Here is a 20,344-nt window from a genome sequence, read left to right as displayed (position 1 = left end):
TTGCACTACTAGGCATTTATCCAAGGGATACAGGTGTGCTGTTTCGAAGGGACGCATGCACCCCAGTGTTTACAGCAGCACTATCAACAATAGCCAAAGTATGGAAAGAACCCAAATGTCCATCGATGGATGAATGGATAAAGAGGATGTGGTGTATATATACAATGGAGTATTCCTCGGCAATCAAAAAGAATGAAATCTTGCCATTTGCAACTACCTGGATGGAACTGGAGGGTATTATGCTAAGTGAAATTAGAGAAAGACAAAAATCATATGACTTCACTCATAAGAGGACTTTAAGAGACAAATCAGATGAATATAAGGGAAGGGAAATAAAAATCATATAAAAACGGGGACAAAACAGAAGAGACTCATAAATATGGAGAACAAACTGAAGGTTACTGGAGTGGTTGTGGGAGGGGGGGATGAGCTAAATGGGTAAGGGGCACTAAGGAATCTACTCCTGAAATCATTGTTGCATTATATGGTAACTAATTTTTTTTAATATGAAATTTATTGTTGGAGCGCCTGGGTGGCTCAGTCGGTTAAGTGTCCGACTTCAGCTCAGGTCACAATCTCACAGACCATGAGTTCGAGCCCCGTGTCGGGCTCTGGGCTGATGGCTCAGAGTCTGGAGCCTGCTTCTGGTTCTGTGTCTCCCTCTCTGTCTGCCCCTCCCCCGTTCATGCTCTGTCTCTCTCTGTCTCAAAAATAAACGTAAAAAAAAAAATTAATATGAAATTTATTGTCAAATTGGTTTCCATACAACACCCAGTGCTCATCCCAACAGGTGCCCTCCTCAATACCCATCACCCACCCTCCCCCCCTCCCACTCCCCATCAACCCTCTTTAAGAGTCTCTTATGTTTGGCTCCCTCCGTCTCTAACCTTTTTTTTTTCCCTTCCCCTCCCCCATGGTCTTCTGTTAAGTTTCTCAGGATCCACATAAGAGTGAAAACATATGGTATCTGTCTTTCTCTGTATGACTTATTTCACTTAGCGTAACACTGCAGTTCCATCCGCATTGCTACAGAAGGCCATATTTCATTCTTTCTCATTGCCACGTAGTATTCCATTGTGTATATAAACCACAATTTCTTTATCCATTCATCAGTTGATAGACATTTAGGCTCTTTTCATAATTTGGCTTTTGTTGAAAGTGCTCCTGTAACCATTGAGGTACAAGTGCCCCTGTGCATCAGCACTCGTGTATCCCTTGGGTATATTCGTAACAGTGCTATTGCTGGGTCATAGGGTAGGTCTATTTTTAATTTTTTGAGGAACCTCCACACTGTTTTCCAGAGTGGCTGCACCAGTTTGCATTTCCACCACCAGTGCAAGAGGGTTCCTGTTTCTCCACATCCTCACCAGCATCTATAGTCTTCTGATTTGTTCATTTTAACCACTCTGACTGGCATTAGGTGGTATCTGAGTGTGGTTTTGATTTACATTTCCCTGATGAGGAGCGACGTTGAGCATCTTTTCATGTGCCTGTTGGCCATCCGGATGTCTTCTTTAGAGAAGTGTCTATTCATGTTTTCTGCCCATTTCTTCACTGGATTAGTTGTTTTTTGGGCATGGAGTTTGGTGAATTCTTTATAGATTTTGGATACTAGCCCTTTGTCCGATATGTCATTTGCAAATATCTTTTCTCATTCTGTTGGTTGCCTTTTAGTTTTGTTGATTGTTTCCTTTGCAGTGCAGAAGGTTTTTATCTTGATGAGGTCCCAATAGTTTATTTTTGCTTTTAATCCCCCTGCCTTTGGGAATGTGTCAAGTAAGAAATTGCTGTGGCTGAGGTCAGAGAGGTTTTTTCCTGCTTTCTCCTCTAGGGTTTTGATGGTTTCCTGTTTCACATTCAGGCCCTTTATCCATTTTGAGGTTTTTTTTTGTGAATGGTGTAAGAAAGTGGTCTAGTTTCATTCTTCTGCATGTTGCTGTCCAGCTCTCCCAGCACCATTTGTTAAAAAGACTGTCTTTTTTCCACTGGATATTCTTTCCTGCTTTGTCAAAGATTAGTTGGCCATACTTTTGTGGGTGTAATTCTGGGGTTCCTATCCTATTCCGTTGGTCTATGTGTCTGTTTTTGTGCCATATGCTAACTAATTTGGATGTAAATTTAAAAAATAAAAAGTAAAACTAAAAAAGAGATAAAACAAAATAAAAAATAAATAAAAGCTGTTAGCATGGTAAGGCCCCTACTGACCTCACTGGCCATCCGTCTGTCTATATTTGCCTGTTCCTACTTCTGATGCTGTGTCAGGACTTTCACACCCTTGCACATGCTGCTTTCACTGTCTGTGATACCTTCCTCCCATCATTTCACTCGTCTTTGAAGGGTCAGCTCATATGTCTCTTTTTTCTATTTTATAATCCTTTCTGGATTATCCCTACCTCAGGAGGCTTGTCACTCACTCCTTTGTGCATCCCTGATACCCTATAGGACTTCTCCTTTACTCCCAGATTGCTTTATTTTCTTTACATGGTTATATCCTGCTATTTCAAAGGTAGGGGCTAGGTCTTACCTCATGTTTCTATTGCCAGCATGTGGGAAAAAGTAAAAAACAACACAAATAAAACAAAAACAAAACATGATCAGCTTGTAATCATTGGCATTGGCATTGACATTTTGGTCTGTCTTATTAACAGAACAGTCTGAACTACTGATGAGTGTTGCACTTCAGTGACAGTGTTCCTCTAACATATTCCCATAGAATCTCACCTTGTGTAATTCCTGAGGAATTTCAAAAATTCTTGGTAATAATTGGAAAATTATTATTTATAGGAGAATTGTTGGATGAGATACATTAGCCTTCTCTGTATCAGAAATTGTAAGTTGAAGGTTTTTGTTTGTCACAACAAATGAATATATATGAAACCTTTCTCGTTGACAAGTAGATTGAAAATACATAATGAGGAAATGGTCACATTTTTTTTCTTCACCATCTCTTCACACTGCTTAACATAATTATTATTTTCCACCAAACTTGGCAAGAAAGGATTCTGAAAACTTATTTATTTATTTATTTTGAGACACTCTCTTTGCCAGTGGTGGCCACTTGTGATCAGAGTCCTGTTGCATTAGACAATGTTTTGGAAGATTGAATTGTAAGAAGCCTAGTGACGCATATATTTGAGATTTAGAATTGTTTTTTCCTTTTAGTAATTATTTTGCTGTGGACACTGCTTCTGCCATAGCCATTGCTCTGATGACATTTGGCACTATGTATCCCATGAGCGTGTACAGTGGCAAAGTATTACTGCAGGTAAGGGTCCTTTTTCAATGCACATGCTTAGTATTAGCCAGGTTTTTATACCAGAGAATAAAATTATATGTTCTCTTCTACCAGATTATAAAATTTTTAGCTATTAGAAGGTCCTGTTAGAAATGAACTCAAATAGTGATACCTGAAATCTATACAGTAAGAAGCAGAGGAAATTCTCTTGGCCCATAAAATATGCACAGATCTTCCTGTATTTATAATATAAGACAAAATCAGAAGCTAAAAATATTTTGCCCTTAATGTTTCAAGTAAAAACATTGTTACTTAGAAATATTTTTTACCTATTTATTTTCCCCCAATAAATATGCTTTGGCTACTATATAGTTTGGTTGTGATTGTTTTCTTATTTCCTGTCATTGAATCAGTGAGACTTCTAAATTTCAAACTTAAAATCGAAAATGACAAATTACTCCTTATTTAAACAATAGAAACACCTGTAGACAAGGCCCTGAATGCAAAGGTAGTTTCCCAGGGATGGATGTATATGTAAGCACTGCTTTCCTTGTGTCTTACCCTCATGCCCTTTCTAAAACTTAGGGGCAGTAGTTTTATCTCCAGAAACTGTAGTAACAACAGGATAATAGTTGTGTCATGCTGTGCCATACAAAAGATTTTTACTTGGTTGGTTGATTCTTCAAGAGTTGTTTGGGTGTAGAGATAAAAAATAAGCATGGGCTGATGGTTGATGTCCCACTAGTGGAGCCAACTGAAACCTCTCTTCCCTAAATCATGATAGGCTGTCAAACAAAGCAAAGGCTGGTATAAAATCCAACTTTTTATTTTCAGGACCACTGTGCAAAAATTCTTTTATCTCCTAAGTTATTCATATTTTATTTTATTTTTTCTCCAGACAACGCCACCCCATGTTATTGGTCAGTTGGACAAACTTATCAGAGAGGTAAGGTAGCATAGAAAACAAAATCCTTTTAAATTATAATTAGAGAACGGAAAGAATGGGTATAAATGATACTTTACTCAGCCCTATCTCTATTTTATTTTAGGGGAGTTTGTGTTCTTTATACTAAATAATACAGTAGTAGATATAAAATAGTGACAAAAGTATAAAAATTTGAGGAATTGCTCAGTCTGGAAACTTGAAGTAAATGTGGAAGGGAAGGTAATGGTCTAGAGACCACACTACTAGCTGTGTTAATGCTGTGGTTTTTATGCGTCTATATTCAAATCTAGGATTTTGATAGAAGTCAAAAACTACTTTTACATGTTGATTGCTTCATCACTTAACATTGATTTGTGAGTTTAGATTTTGTATTGTATAAATACCCACCTGCTTACTAATTGAAGGAATAAGATAATGTAATTATTTGGATTTTGAGAATATTTCAAACTATTGATTGTTGGTATCACAAAGGCCACTATTTATCAGTATAGCTGGCTGTTTGTCTCAGCCTATGTTATACCAATGGGACATACACTATATATCTGGTCTTGGAATTTCCTCTTGGTCCACATTCACATAACATCCTGTGTTGTGCAGAAATTTGCTAAAAGAAAGAAATGATAGAGAAGAGTCCCCAAAAGGGGGAAAAAATCTAATACCACCAGTGCTGGATATAAATATGTGACATACTCACAAAATGAAAAGAACCATCCGCTGTCGAACAAGGTGGTGGTGAGGGTAGGTGGTAAACACCTGATACTAAAAGGATTGGGCCAGACGAGAAACGGAACACAAGACCTTGGCTCACTACTGAACAAGTAAAATGATACCTTGAGTGGTCTAGGACTTCTCTTGGCTAATGAGTGTCTTCGGGCAGGATTTGGCCAGGTCATTTCTAGGCTTAGGTCAAGTCCATATTGTGACTGAACTGTGTTGGATATGTCAAATATAAACAGCTCAGTTTCTTTGTTTTTGATTAGGTATCTACCTTGGATGGAGTTTTAGAAGTTCGAAATGAGCATTTTTGGACCCTAGGTTTTGGCTCACTGGTATGTTTTCCATGTTAATATAGTTGTAATTTAAAACATAGTTTATATTAACTAACTTGGATGTAAATTAAACAATAAAAAAATTAAATAAATAAGTGAAACATAGTTTATAATTTTTAAAACTAAAGAAAGTACTTCTTCAAATTAAAAAAAATGTTTTAATGTTTATTTTTTGAGAGAGAGAGACAGACAGACAGAGCATGAGAGAGGGAGGAGCAGAGAGAGAGGGAGACACAGAATCTGAAGCAGGCTCCAGAATCCAAGCTGTCAGCACAGAGCCCGATGTGGGGCCTGAACTCCCAAACTGCGAGATCATGACCTGAGCCGAAGTCAGATGCTTAACCAACTAAGCCACCCAAGAGCCCCAACTTCTTTAAATTTTTATAGAGCCTTTGATTATCATTTCTGTTTAATAGAGTCTAAAATGTAGATGGATTCAGTAGCCTAATTGAGATTAGTTGAGGGATATTTTTCTTTTATTTTTCCTTTCAAACTACTGTTAATGGTCTTTTTTTTAAAGGTTTTTTTTTTTTTTATGTTTATTTTTGAGAGACAGGGAGAGCGTGCATGCGTGGGGAGGTGGGGGCACAGAGAGGGAGACACAGAAATCCAAAGCAGGCTCCAGGCTCTGAGGTGTCAGCACAGACCCCCATGTGGGACATGCACTCACAAACCATGAGATCATGACCTGAGCCAAAGTCAAGACACTTAACCAACTGAGCCACCCAGGCTCCCCCCCATGTTTTTGATATTAACCTTAAAAATAAGACCAGTTATTTTACTAGCAAAAATGAGTTTATTTCGGAATAGCAGAGAATTGCAATTCGGGATAAGCAAGCTACAACAAAACAATAGGCAAGTCTGAAGAACAAAACAGAGGAACAGTCTGCTATAGAGGAAAGGGGGAAGTTGAAAGGACTGTTACAAATGAAAAATCCAGTGAAGTAAACCAGGAGTTCAAGTGTAGTGGCTTTCACTGCCTGAGTTGTATTAGTCTCTCATTGGCTGGGCTTTTGTCAGAGAAGGAGGAAGAAAACCTCTTTCCTCCTGTTGATGTTATAAAGAAGTAGCTAAAGTAGAATGGACTTTACCTCTCTTCCTGTTGAGTCTACAATTGACTCGGCGTAGTAGGGGTTGAGAGACCCTCCCTTTGGGCCTCCCATCTCCCATTTTAATAAGGTTTTCCTTTTATTAATTTTTGCGAATCCAGTTTGGACCTATTACCAGAGAGACAGTTACGGCATGGTTCCATTCCTGTGTCAGGGATGATGAGGAAAATACAGAAAAGTACTCTGGAAAAAAATTTTTAATCACCATAATCCCATCATATAGAGATGCCTGCCAAGATGTTTTCTTATTTATACTTACCTATTTTCTCTCCTTAGAAAACGAAACTATGTGGGGCCTCTGGGTGGCTCAATCGGTTGAGCGCCAACTTCAGCTCAGGTCATGATCCCCCAGTTTGTGGGTTCCAGCCCTGCGTTGGGCTCTGTGCTGACAGCTTGGAGCCTGGAGCCTGCTTTGGATTCTGTGTCTCTCTCTCTGCCCCTCCCCTGCTCATGCTCTATCTCTCTCTCTCTCAAAAATAAATTAACATTAAAAAAAAATGAAACCATGCAGTTTATATTTTGCTCTTTTCACTTAATATATCGTTTACAGTTTTCTTTGTCACCAAATAATTACTTTTTTGGTCAAATATTTTTTTCTCTCTTTTTTAAAATTTTTGAATGCTTATTTGTTTCTGAGAGGGAGAGAGAGAGAGTGCAAGCGGGGAAGGGTCAGAGAGAGAAGGAGACACAGAATCTGAAGCAGGCTCCAGGCTCTGAGCTGTCAGTACAGAGCCTAATGTGGAGCTTGAACTCACAGACTGCAAGATCATGACCCAAGCCGAAGTCGGACGCTTAACCAACTGAGCCATCCAGGGTCCCTAATTTTTTTTCTCTTGAGTGTGACTTGATCTTTGCCTAGATACTGCAAGACTTTTTTTTTTTTTTTTTTTTTTTTAAGTCCAGTAAGTTCACTAGACTATGTCTTGGTGTTGGTCATTTTGGGTCAGTTACTCCAGGTTTGCATTATAGCCTTGCAGTAATGTTACTGCAAAAAACTTGTTTTATCTTTCAGGAAAGTTTTCTTTAATTGTAATTATTAATATTTATTTTGTTCTCTTGCTTTTAGTATCTTCTTTGGGATCTATTGTAAGCACATTGGGTCTTTTATATTTATTTTCTTTCAGTTCCTTTGATTTTTAAAACTAGCCTTCTCATCGCCTTTTATTTTCTCACAGTAGACCTGTATATTTATTTCCTTTTGTATTCGTTCTAGTCTAGTCTTCATTTCTTTTTCCTTTTTTTTTTTAAGTTTATTTATTTTGAGAGAGAGCAAGTGAGCAAGGGGCAGACAGAGAGAGAGGGAGAGAGAATCCCAAGCAGGCTCCACACAAACCATGAGATCATGACCTTTGCCAAAATCAAGAGCAGGATGCTCAGTGGACTGACCCACCCAGGCGCCCCTAGTCTGGTCTTCATTTCTCAAGTGATTGTTTTTCTTGTTGTTGTCTCATTTTTGAGGTTTTTTTTTTTTTTTTTTTTTAATGTTTAGTTTTGAGAGAGAGAGAGATAGAGAGATAGAGAGATAGTGCGAGCAGGGGAGGGGCAGAGAGAGAAGACACAGAACCCGAAGCAGGCTTCAGGCTCTGAGCTGTCAGCACAGAGCTCAACATGGGGCTTGAACTCAGGAGCTGTGAGATCATGACCTGAGCTGAGGTTGGACGTTTAACCAACTGAGCCACCCAGGGCCCCTCATTTTTGAGGTTTTTGAATGCTGATTGATACTGTTATATGTGTTTCATGTCTTTCAGCTTTTTTTTGAAAAAGTAGGTCATAGTTCTCATGTGTTTTATAGGTGAGTCTTTTGGGCAATCCTTTGTAATCTATTTTTTCTTACAATAGCTTTGTGTGCGATTTGGATTCAGTCCTTTGCTGTTTCTCCTTTTTATGCAAAATTGTTTTCCTGAGTTTTAAAATAAGGAGTGGTTAGGGTAGTGTGTTTGAATTTATGGTTCTAAAGCTCCCTCTTCTGATTGAGTGTGTGAAGTGAAAGTTTTTTCTTTCTCCTGGGTCTTTTCCTGCCATTTGTATCTGCTCTTTGTTATCTCTTGTTTCTGCTGTGTTGCTCAATTTGGATTCTGTTCCCAGTTGTTTCTTCTTAATGTGGCGCTTTCTACTGGCAGGGAGCTTGCTTGCTTACTTTGGAGAGCTCACAGGGCTTAGGCTGCTCCAGCTCTTCAGATCTTACAGCCAACTCAGTGTATTCACCCACTATTGAAATGTGCAAATCCCCTCCCAGTTTCCCAGCTGCCTTTCTCAAATTTGCTGCCCTAGATTTCCATTGAGAACAGGTTAGCTGCTTTGAGGTTTTTAGGTCCATCAGACATCTTGTTGCTTCCTCCTTCACAGGTGCTGATACCTTGCAGGTCTCACACCTTGTGATTAGGATTTCTTGGGAAAACCATGTTATCTAGTTTCTTAATAGATGTTGTCCATAGGTTTTTGGGATTGAGGTCTTAATTTTGGTTTTTCTGGGCATATTTGGGGGAATTTCCAAAAAGTGCCACCATTACTGCTATCTTTGAAGAATCCCAACATAATTTTTAATGGCTGCAGTTTTACATTATTTGAATATGCCATCATTTACTTAATCACTCCCTTAATGGCATTCCATTTTTCCCTTATAAACAGAGCTAGGATGAACATTTTTGTGGAATCATCTTTGCACATACTTGTGATTATTCCTTAAGATTAATTTTTAGAAGTGGTTTTTGTGAGTCAAAGGATATTCACACTGGGGTGCCTAGCTGGCTCTGTCAGTATTGCATGTGACTCTTGAACTTGGGGTTGTGAGTTCGAGCCCCACATTGGGTGTAGAGATTAGTTAAAAATAAATTTTTTTTTTTAAAAAAAGGATATCCACATTTTCATGGCTTTTGATGCAGCCAATATACTTTCCAAAAATGGCTATACCAATTTACATTCCTTTAGGAACGTAATTCCTTCAGGAACACAGTTTGTTTTTAATCATTCTTTTAATTTTACCGATCTTAATAACATAGAAGGTAAGTGTTTATTTAGCTGGGTGGCTTATCCACACAAAGAATTAAGTCACCCAGCTGTTCAGAACATGGCCATCTAACCACTACCCCCATAAGACTAAGGAAAAATAAAACAAGCTTTTGAGCTCCAAGAGTAGTTGTCACAAAAGCCATAAATTAATGCAAACACCATAGTCACAGCAGACTCTGTTCAAGCTCCTGCTCAGAAATGGTTTTCATTTATTTTAATTGCTTTAATTTCCGTAGCAGACTGGAAGAGGTTCCGGTGTCTTTTATAGTTTTGTCTAGTGATAACTGTGAGATGGTAGTGGCCAAGAAAAGGAAGAAATCAAAGGTGACTGCATTTCTAAACATGCCTTGCCTTTCATAATAAACTAGAAGTCAAATTCAAGCATTATAGATATTTTCTCCATCTTATGATTGCAGTCACTACTGTTAAAGTCATAGATTCAGACACATTGTAAATAAAACAACTACTTGTATTTGACTAATTTATGTGAAACTTATTCTTCGTTACAGTTTTTTATCTTGAAAATCTGAGTTTATCTAGAAATCAGCACTGAGTCTGCTGGACATTTTGTTTCATTTTACTTACTATTTATTTTTACTTAAGTTTCATTATGCAAATGGTACCTGATTCTTAGAAAAATTGTAACTAAGTCAAAGAGAAGCGAACAAAAAACCTTTAATAATTCTACTATCTAGAGATAAGTGTTGTCACTCTTGGCTATTTTTCTCTCTGTGTATGTTTTAAACAAAATAGAATCATTTAAAAACATAACGTATGATAAATATCTTTTCAGTAAACAGACTTCTAGCCATCATTGTAAAGCCTGGGGTTCTCTATCCTCATAGTAACCCAGGCTAGAAACCTTGAGATCATCTTTGATGAGTCAGTCCATCTCCCTCATCCACTACATCCAATTGGGTATCAAGTCCCCCCACATCGAACCCAGGGAAACTCATGAATCCATTTGTCCCTTTCTGATTCCATTATATTTGTCCTGTCCTGCCCTCTTCATTTCTAACCTAGAGTGTTGCAGTCATTTTTTACCTAATTACCAATCATTCATACCTACACTTTTTCTGAACTTTATTTCTGATTGATTGCTACTATTAAACTCCATATCATGATTTTTAGAGTTCTCTGCTAGCCTTTCTTTTAACCTTACTACCTGTTTTTCTTTCTTTTTTCCATCCTTCTTTCTTTTCTTTTCTCTCTTTCATTATTTTTCTGCCCTCTGAAATATTTGTACTTCTTTATATATTAGTAACATTGCTTATTCTGTCCGAACATGCCATGCATTTTAATTGCTGTTCTCTCAGCTTAGAATATCTGTATCCACTTTTGGAAATTACATTTCACCATCAACCCTGGATCAAATGCCATCTTCTTTACAAATCTTCCTTAATTTGAATTAGCAGCTCTCTTTTCTGCTCTTCCATTGCATTTTCTATATACGTTATATTCTGCATTAGGCTATAACATGCCTGTCTTCCTCCTACATATATTTTTTTTTCATATATTTTAAAAAGACACATTTTATTTAGTCACATAATTTTATCAACTCTTCACATTGACAGTCACTGCTGAGTAGTCTTCAAGGAATATCAAGACATGATACTTTCTCTTGTTTAAAAGAAAACACCAAGTACAGTTACAGCCAAATCATAAATAAAATATTTATTTCTAGGGGAATTTTCAATGGTATAATTTTAAGTATCTCTTTCTTATGATTTTTCCCCTTTTAGGCCGGATCAGTGCATGTAAGAATTCGACGGGATGCGAATGAACAAATGGTTCTTGCTCATGTGACCAACAGGCTGTACACTCTGGTGTCTACTTTGACCGTTCAAATTTTCAAGGATGATTGGATTAGACCTGCCTTACTGTCTGGGCCTGTTGCAGCCAATGTCCTAAACTTTTCAGATCATCACATAATTCCAATGCCTCCTTTAAAGGGTACTGATGATTCAAACCCTGTTACGTCGACTCCAGCTAAACCTAGTAGTCCACCTCCAGAATTTTCATTTAACACCCCTGGAAAAAACGTGAGCCCAGTCTTTCTGCTCACCACCCAAACAAGACCTGGTTTGGGTCTTAATCATGGACACACACCTTACAGTAGTAGCTTGCTTAATCAAGGACTTGGAGTTCCAGGAATTGGAGTAACCCAAGGATTCAGGACTGGTTTTACAAATATGCCAAGTAGATACGGAGCTAACAATAGAACTGGACAACCAAGACCATGATGTACTGCAGTCTAACTTATTTTTATGAGGAACATTGACTCCTTGATTCCATTTTATTTACTAATCCAGCTGTGCACCGACTGTTCAATCGTTTACTCTAAATGATAGAGAATAGTAGGTTGTTCACATTACATGAAACTGATGAAAGTACCTTTTTGTAAATGTATTTGGGGCTGTGAGAACCTTCTAAATGTTATAGGGTTTGAAATTTAGGCTTCCTTTAGAAAGCGTGTTTCTCTGAATTTAAATTTTGTTATTTGGTTTTGTAGTTGATTGCAGTGTGATAGACATTATAAGAGAACCACTTGATGGAGCAAATCTGTCACATTATTAAAAGTGTAATATTTTCTTCAATGAAATTTATAAACATGCTTCTTGAATAATGACATACATTTTAAGAATGGAAAACATCCATTCTGAAAGTAAAAGTCTCTTTTATAGTTTTCCAAACTTAATTGCTACATTTTTTTGAGATCCTCTTGATTTATGTCTTGCAAAAGAAAGAAAAAGTTTTTATCAAAAATTTTAAAGCATATTCTGTCTAGCATAATTTGAAATTTTTAATTATCAAAGATATTTTAGTTTTTTCATTAAAATATTTCAGTACACTTATAAATAGTCTGTGGTTCTCAAAGTGTTTTATTTTGGTTAAGTGAATACCAAATCCTTTGGTAATGTGCAGTGAAGGAATCCACTTTTCTATATAACATATAATCAAATTGACATAATGAAACAAAAACAAACCCCCAAAGTACTGACATAATGATGGAATTTATCTTTTTTGTCACCTTTCCATTGGTTGACTTTACTCTCTCACTTTATTAACAAAATATATCAGATATATTACCAAAATATATAGAATTCCATGCATAATGTGGGATTTGATATCTTTTCAAAGTTGCATAAACAATTTGAGTTAACATTGTATAATTTTACCAAAACATAATAGATCCTACATTATAGAGTACAGTATTGTTATATCTGTAACAGGCAATTTCCAACTTATTTTGTTTTGCTTTGTCAAAATCATAAATTGTTAACTGTGATGAAGTGTGAGAATCATGTGGATTATCTTGTTTTTTGATTATTTTCCAAATGCGGATGTTAAGGACTTGCCAACATGGTCAGTATTACTTATAAAAAGTATCACAAGCAGCAGTCACAAATTACCTGAGGTAATTTTTTAAATTTAATCATGAGTTTTGTAATTAGAGTTTTAAAAAGGTATTTTGAGAGTGGATTCAACTTTTCTGGAATCTAGTACTCCTGGAGATTTATGATTTTTCCAGCCATAGCCAGCTATGTAGAGAAGATTTTTGTTTTTGTAGAATTTGCAAGTTGCTTCAATCAGCTCATCCTCTTTTAAATATGAGCAGCACTTCCAAATCTGATTTCACAGTGGAATAACATCCAAGAAGCCATCTTTGTCAAGCAGAGTTATTGTCATCCTGTAATAAGTGGCCATGTCCCAACTTTTGCTTGGTGAGGAGTTTGTCATTGTCTTTAACATCCGCAACCCTGTTCAGGCATTTGACCTGCTGAAGAAATAGAGCCCACACTACCTTGACTGCTGGGAAAAATGAAATTTTGTAAATGTAATAAGGCAATCTGTTCCTTGTCCTTTGTCTTATGTTCTCCAACTATTAGTATACCTATTATCGGTCTACTATTACAGGGTGATTTTTCCTCCATTGACCTCATCTAAGTGGGTCACGCATGAAATCTGAAGAACTGCCACGTACTGAGTGATGATTAAGAGGTATGTGCTGCCCACCCCCCACCCCCCGCCCCACATGTCTTCTCCATTCTCATGGGATTTTGAAAGTGTACAGAACACAATTCTGCATGAAGTTAAATGCCTGTTTCCTCATCACCCATTTAGAGGCAACACCTGTGTAGTTGTCCCACCAAAGGTGCTTTGATACCCACCTGCACTGTTTAAGAAGTTTGCTGTGGGTTCTGGAGGAATTGGCTCTACTTCCTGAAATTCACTGTTGCCAACTGCTATAGGTAACATTGGTCCATTCATGATTATATAAAGAAGTCTTATTTGCCAAGCTCTGGCCAGATTCTGGATATGAAAACAAGAAACTTGGCCAACCTAGGACTATGGGCAATAGCCTTGCTTGTAAATCTTGCCACAGAGTCACTTGAAGCTAAACAAGGAAGTTTGAATTGAATATTTGGCTCATTGTTTGTGATTAAGAGCAAGTTCTATGGAGTGTAATTAACCCCGTCTCAGAAAACGCCATACTGTAATGGAAAAACACTGGACTAGAAGTCAGGAGATTTGGATTCTGATCCTGACGCTGCCATTATGTAAGTATTTTGTTACTGTGGGCAAGTCATTTAACTTCTTTCTGCTTTATCATCTATAAAGTTGGGATGGGAACGGATTAGTTAATCTGTAAACTGTCAGCTCTAAATTTCCTTCCAGTGACTACCTCAGCATACAGGCCAAGTGTTACCTACACCAACACCCAAGCCATTAATTTGAGGTGCCATGAGTATAGAAGGTGAACTGCAGGTTAAACACCATTTAGGTTTTTGTTTATTTCACACTGGACTTAAATCTGTTAAGATTAAACAGATTTTTCTTGGACTTCTTTCTTTGTGGGGAAGGATTATTTTGGGCGGTATTGGCGAAAAGTTTAGGACAGGGTACCTTTAGCTTCCTTGGGTACAAAAGAATGGGGTACATTTTTCTTTCTTCCTTAATCTCTAAAGATAACAGTTGGAATTACGTACATGTATAAGCAAATGGGGAGGTCCTGAATATCAAGCCTCTGATTAAGCTGCTTGTGAACTGCCAGTTTTTTGCTTGACTAAAGAATGCTGATCTCTTTGGGAGTCTAATCTGCTTATATGAGAAAATGCTTTTTACATCCCAAATTGTTTGAATCACACTGTTTGAATAAAGAACGTACATAGAGTTTTCTCTCTGATCATAAATAATTTTGGCTTGTTTTTTATTCAATAGCAATTTATTGGTAATTTAATTTAGTTCAGCAAATACTTGTTGAATATCCAGTATGTGCCAGGCAGTGTACTAAGTAAATATGCATACAGTATATCAATTTTTGTGACCTATTCCCAAGACCAACGGGAATACAAGGATAAACGATATCATTTCAACTACATGGTAATCCTACTTGTGATGAGACACAGAAAGATAGCTCATGTTGTCCAACTGCCCCCCACTTGCTCCTCTTCTTTGCCTCATTTTCTTGGCATTCTCCTTTTATCCTCTTGCTTTTTTTTTCTTTTTTCTTTCTTTCTTTTTTTTTTTTTTTTTTTGAATAATGAAACTAAGGAAGCAAATTTCCATGGACGAGGCCAGCTACAGAGGTCATGATGTCACACATCATCCTAATACCAGGAGAGGAAGACAAAGTTTGGAAAGAGCAAGTTAGGCAGACACTGTTGAGAAGGATAATTTTTGTTTTAATGTTTATTTTGAGAGAGAGAGACAGTGGTAGCAGGGAGGGGCAGAGAGAGGGAGAGAATCCCAAACAGGCTGCACATTCAGCACTGAGGCCAATGCAGGGCTTGATTTCACGAACCATGAAATCATGACCTGAGCCAAAATCAAGAGTCAGACACTTAACCGACTAAGCCACGTAGGCCCCCCAAGAAGAATAATTTTTAGGCTATATAATGGGTTGTCATATACATTCAGACTCTTGCACTGGATGAGCAAAGATTTTTAGGTCACCCGGCTGAAAGTAATGGGGTCCCCAGAGCATTCATGGGCTTAAGGTGACTTTTATTTAAGTTACTAGTTTAAAAGCACCTTTAATAACACTAATATCATCATCATCAAACTGCCACCCAACAAGCCTACCTTCTTGCAAAAAAGTTAACTTAGATAACACATGGCCAAGTTTTCTGACTAATGCTGCATCAGGTAAAAATCTTGTAGTACTGAAGTCAAAAAAAACTAATTGCTTAAGATTCTGAAATACGTTCATGAAGGCAAGCCATCCATCACTGCTCACACAATTTCCTGCCAAATCCAGCTGCTGGAAGTTTTTCAGAGGTTTCTTTTCAAAGAATGCACCTGGGTGAAAAAATAGAAGTATGTTAGAAGTGAAATACTTTTTTAAGAGAAATGGCTGTTTGAACCAGTCCTTTGCTTCAGAAAGAAATTAGAATTCTCTATAGATAGGGCAGTGATTATGAATCTGTTCCATTATGTTTACAAGTTATATTTGTCCTAAAGTGTAAGGGAATCTGATAGATAGTAATTAGTAGCAATATAGCAAACCAATATAAATGAATTGTATATTTTTTTTACTTTTCCTGATTCTTCCAGGAAATGGAAAATTGCTTTAAAATTAAAGTGTGAGGGTCACCTGGGTGGTTCAGTCAGTTAAGCATCCGACTCTTGACTTCAGCTCAAGTCATGATCCCAGGGTCATGGGATTAAGCCCTGCATTGGGCTCCACCCTGAGCATGGAGCCTGCTTTTAAGATTCTCTCTTTCCCTCCCTCTGCCCCTCTCCCACACTTGTGTTCTCTCTCTTTCTCTCAAATTAAAAAAAAAAAAAATGAGGTATGAGAGATGCTATTAAATATTTGTCACTGGTTTCAAAACTAGAGTCAGACTTCAATCTTAAGACATTTCCTCTTCTTGAGAAGCAAATACTAACTGTTGTTTCTTTGAGTATGGAATGTTCCTAATCGTAAGATTAAGTGAGACCCTTTCAGTATCTCAAGATTTGGATCTTTGGGATTGCCTTTTTTTTTTTTTTTTTCAACGTTTTTTTATTTATTTTTGGGACAGAGAGAGACAGAGCATGAACGGGGGAGGGGCAGAGAGAGAGGGAGACACAGAATCGGAAACAGGCTCCAGGCTCCGAGCCATCAGCCCGGAGCCTGACGCGGGGCTCGAACTCACGGACCGTGAGATCGTGACCTGGCTGAAGTCGGACGCTTAACCGACTGCGCCACCCAGGCGCCCCGCCTTTTTTTTTTTTTTTTTTTTTTTTTTTAATGCACCCTAGGCTCTTCAGGAACTTCTTCCATTCCTTACAGAATAGGGCACTCCTACAAAGAGAAGGTGGATATCCTAGCCATGAAATCAAAGTCAAACTCTAAGGAGTAGAGGAGTCAAAAAAAGTAGGTTTCTGGGTCTGAAAGATTGCACAAAACAACACCCACCTGCCTAGACTTCTCGCTTTGGGACTATTAACAGAAGAGGGAAATAAAATTCTGTGTTCTGTAAGCCATGGTGTAGGTGGGTCTCTTGTTATACCAACTTAAGCCTATGCCCAGCCTAACTCATACGTAGGGCCTCACTTTCTCCTCTCTTCTTCCTTCCCCTAAGGAGCCCTTCTTTATTCCTTATAAGCAGCTTTCTCCCTGCTGTCTTGAACTTCATATTCATATCCATTCAGGCTCCTCCCCTTTTTTCATGTGCTTTCCAGCATAGCATGCACTCAGCCAAAATACTGGTTGCCACTTGTTGTGTCTCTGTATAAGGCTCCTTCCCTAAAGAGTAGTTTTTCTCCTTCTCTACTAGCAGGAGAACAGATCTTACCAACTCACAGGAACTTAACAGAGTAATTTAAAGCCAGAATGTTTTCCTAAGTGGATGGGAAGAAGGATTTCATCATGGCTTTGATTTGCATTTCCATGATGGCTGATGATTTTGAGCATCCTTTCTGGCTCATTGACGGTTTATATATCTTCTTTGGAGAAACGTCTATTCAGATCTTTTGCCTGTTTTAAAAATTGAGTTACTTGGGGCGCCTGGGTGGCTCAGTCAGTTAAGCATCTGACTCTTGATTTTGGCTCAGGTCATGATCTCATGGTTTGTGCATTCAAGCCCCACATCAGACTCTGCCCTGATGGCACAGAGCCTGCTTGGGATTCTCTCTCTCCCTCTTTGCCCCTCCCCTGCTTGTGCTCTGTCTCTCTAAATAAATAAATAAACAAACAAACAAACATTTTAAAAATTGAGTTGTCTTTTTATCAATGAGTTGTAAGAGATCTTTATATATTTTACACAATAATATAGAAAATAATGATTTGCAAAGTTTTTCTGCCATTCTGTGGGTTCTTGTTTCACTTTCTAGATGATGCCCTTTAAAGCACAATAGTTTGTGATCTTGATGAAGTCCAGTTTATTTATTTTTTTCTTACTTGTGTTTGGATGTCCTATCTAAAGACTTTGCCTAACCTGAAGTCATGACAATTTACTCCTAGATTTTCTTCAGAATTTTTTATAGTTTCAGCTCTTACCTTTAGATCTTTGATGCATTTTGAGTTAATTTTTTTGTATGGTATGAGGTAGGGGTCCAAAATCATTCTCTTGCCTGTGGTTATTCAGTGGATATATCTATCCTTATTCCAATACTACACAGTCTTAATTACTGTAGCTTTGTAGTAAGTTTTAAAATTGGGAATAGTATGTATTTGAGTTTTGTTCTACTTTTCAAGATTGTTTTGGCTATTCTGAGTTCCTTGAGTATTCATATGAATTTTAAGATTAATTTGTCACTTTCTGGGAAAGAAGCTAGCCGAGATTTTGATAGGGATCACACTGAATCTGTATATCAATTTGGGGAGTATTGCCATCTTGGCAGTATAATGTCTTCTACTCCAGGACCATGGGATGTCTTTCAATCTATCTCTTGTTTAAAGTGGGGTGTGCCAGGCTTTCTATTGTAAATTTGTAATTTTTCCCTTTTTAATTGATAAATATCATAGGTGAGATACTAATAACCTTTTTCTCCTCGAAGTTTTGCCCACTGATTTTAGCTTCCGCCAGTTGATCTTTTCTGTAACAGTTACTACTTTGAGGATTCTCTAATAGTGAAACTAGCCAAAAAATGCCTCTCAGGTTAGTTTTTCTCTTTATGGAAAAAAGTTTAATTATATCTTCCATTTATATTATATCTATGGATTATTTAGATTTTCTCCTGATTCTTGAAACAGTTTGGTAAATTATATTTTTCTAAAACATGTCTTCCTTGTCTAAGCTTTCAGATTTGTTTGTGTCATAGTTGATGGGTTTCCATATCTTTTAAATCCCTGATTTATCTATAATTATGACTCCTTTTTTGCCTTTGTGTGTGTGTGTGTGTGTGTGTGTGTGTGTGTGTGTGTGTGTGTGTATAACACAAGCAGGGGAGGGGCAGAGACAGGAGGACAGAGGATCTGAAGTGAGCTCTGCACTGACAGGGTGACAGCAGCGTGTCTCACAAACTCACAAAATACGAGATCATGACCTGAGGTGAAGTCAGACGCTCAACCAACTGAGCCACCTAGGTGCCCCAATGCCTTTGATTTTTTAAACAAACTTTAATTTTTTAGAACAGTTTTAGATTTATAGAAAAATTGCAAACCGTACACAGAATTCCCATACACTCCACACTCAGCTTCTCCTATTTTTTAAATTTTGTATTATCTTAGCATATCTGTTATAATCAATAAGCCAGTATTGATACTTATGTCGATAGTGTATTGAGATTTCTTTAGTTTTTACCAGTGTCTTTTTTTCTGTTCCAAGATCCCATCCAGGATTTCTCATTACCTTTAATCATCATGTCTCCTTAGGTTCTTCATAGAACTTCTTGTCTTGTGACAATTTCTCAGACTCTCATTTTTTATTACCTTGACAGTTTTGAGGACTTTTGGTATTTTGTAGGAGTTGTCTGATGTTTTTCTCATGATTAGATTGGGGTTATGCATTTGGGGAGGAAGATCACAGAAGCATAGAGTACCATTTTTATTATAGCATGTCCAGGGTGCATGCTGTCAGCATGATTTGTCACTGCTAAGATTCACCTTGATCATCTGGATAAGGTGGTGGTCAGTTTATCCTCTGTAAAGCTACTCTTCTTCTCCCCATTGTATACTATCACTGAGGAAGTCCCTATGTGCAGTCTGCACTTAAGCAGTGGGAGTTATACTCCACTTTCTTGTGGCCAAAGTTATCTACATAATTACTTGCAGTTCTGCATGAGAGATTTATCTCCTCCCCCATTTATTTATTTATTCAGTAATTTATTTATGTCACTATGCACTCATGGATATTTTATGCTTTGGGATATCATCCAATTCTACTTTATTTTATTGTTTCAGTTCCAGCTTTAACTACTATGAGCACTTTTAGTTGGTTTCTGTGTCACTTTGACTTCCTCATGTTACTGTGGGTGGTTTTTGTTGTTTGTTTTTTGTTTCTATGTTTTGAGCACTTCCATACTTTTCTCACACTACAGGATGCTCTAGGCTTATACATTTCCTGCCCTAGTCCTAGAATCAGCCATTTTGTCAAAGTGCCCTGGTTCCTTTTATTAGAGAATGGTATTAGATTTCAAGATCTAGGTACAAGGAGTGCTTATGGCTTCTGAGGTATCATTGCTTCTAGGCCCTCTCAGCTGACAGAGCAAAGAATATGTGTATGTATATGTGTAACAAAAACTCAATTCATTCTACCTCCAGTTTCCTTCCTGTGTGTCTCCTTTACTGTGCATACAGAACACTTCAGACATTTCTGGTCGTCAAATGTGTGGAGGCTTTTCCCCCCACCTGGAAATTCTGTGCAACACCAGGTGGGTGTCCTACAAGTTAACTCAATTCTAGCACTGTCTACCTGGAAGGAGTGTCAGGTCCCACAGGTTAAGGGCTCAGTCCCACGAGACTGCTTCCATCCCACTTCAGATGCCAATCACAAGTAGTAGGTCCCCAGGTTATCCACAGCTTCTGTCTGCTTAAGCTACAAATTGGAGGTTCCCATATGCTCCT

At 37.7% G+C, this 20,344-nt stretch overlaps 2 protein-coding genes and 1 long non-coding RNA gene across 9 annotated transcripts in view; 2 read left to right on the top strand and 1 right to left on the bottom strand.

The window, feature by feature from the left end:
- SLC30A6 (solute carrier family 30 member 6) overlaps positions 1-12,139 on the top strand; it is a 40,823-nt gene extending 28,684 nt beyond the window's left edge. For both annotated transcript variants that reach the window (XM_007082449.3, XM_007082448.3), the window contains 4 exons: positions 3,163-3,265; positions 4,134-4,181; positions 5,162-5,230; positions 11,091-12,139. In XM_007082449.3, the coding sequence (XP_007082511.1) occupies positions 3,163-3,265; positions 4,134-4,181; positions 5,162-5,230; positions 11,091-11,591 (721 nt within the window). In that variant the 3' untranslated portion in view covers positions 11,592-12,139. The remainder of the gene's footprint in view (positions 1-3,162; positions 3,266-4,133; positions 4,182-5,161; positions 5,231-11,090) is intronic.
- Positions 12,140-12,178: 39 nt separating this feature from the next.
- The window catches only part of LOC102958735, a 27,401-nt gene continuing 19,235 nt past the window's right edge, over positions 12,179-20,344 (top strand). For both annotated transcript variants that reach the window (XR_006215938.1, XR_006215937.1), the window contains exon 1: positions 12,179-13,910. This is a non-coding gene — a long non-coding RNA (uncharacterized LOC102958735). The remainder of the gene's footprint in view (positions 13,911-20,344) is intronic.
- The window catches only part of NLRC4 (NLR family CARD domain containing 4), a 37,233-nt gene continuing 32,034 nt past the window's right edge, over positions 15,146-20,344 (bottom strand). For all 5 annotated transcript variants that reach the window (XM_042982205.1, XM_042982208.1, XM_007082447.3 and 2 more), the window contains one exon: positions 15,146-15,651. In XM_042982205.1, coding sequence (XP_042838139.1) covers positions 15,362-15,651 — 290 coding nt within the window. In that variant the 3' untranslated portion in view covers positions 15,146-15,361. The remainder of the gene's footprint in view (positions 15,652-20,344) is intronic.

Source organism: Panthera tigris, chromosome A3 (genome assembly GCF_018350195.1).
Source record: "Panthera tigris isolate Pti1 chromosome A3, P.tigris_Pti1_mat1.1, whole genome shotgun sequence".
Taxonomy (NCBI): Eukaryota; Metazoa; Chordata; class Mammalia; order Carnivora; family Felidae; genus Panthera; species Panthera tigris.
The sequence above is the reverse complement of the archived record's forward strand: the minus strand, read 5'-3'. Positions and strand labels throughout refer to the sequence as shown.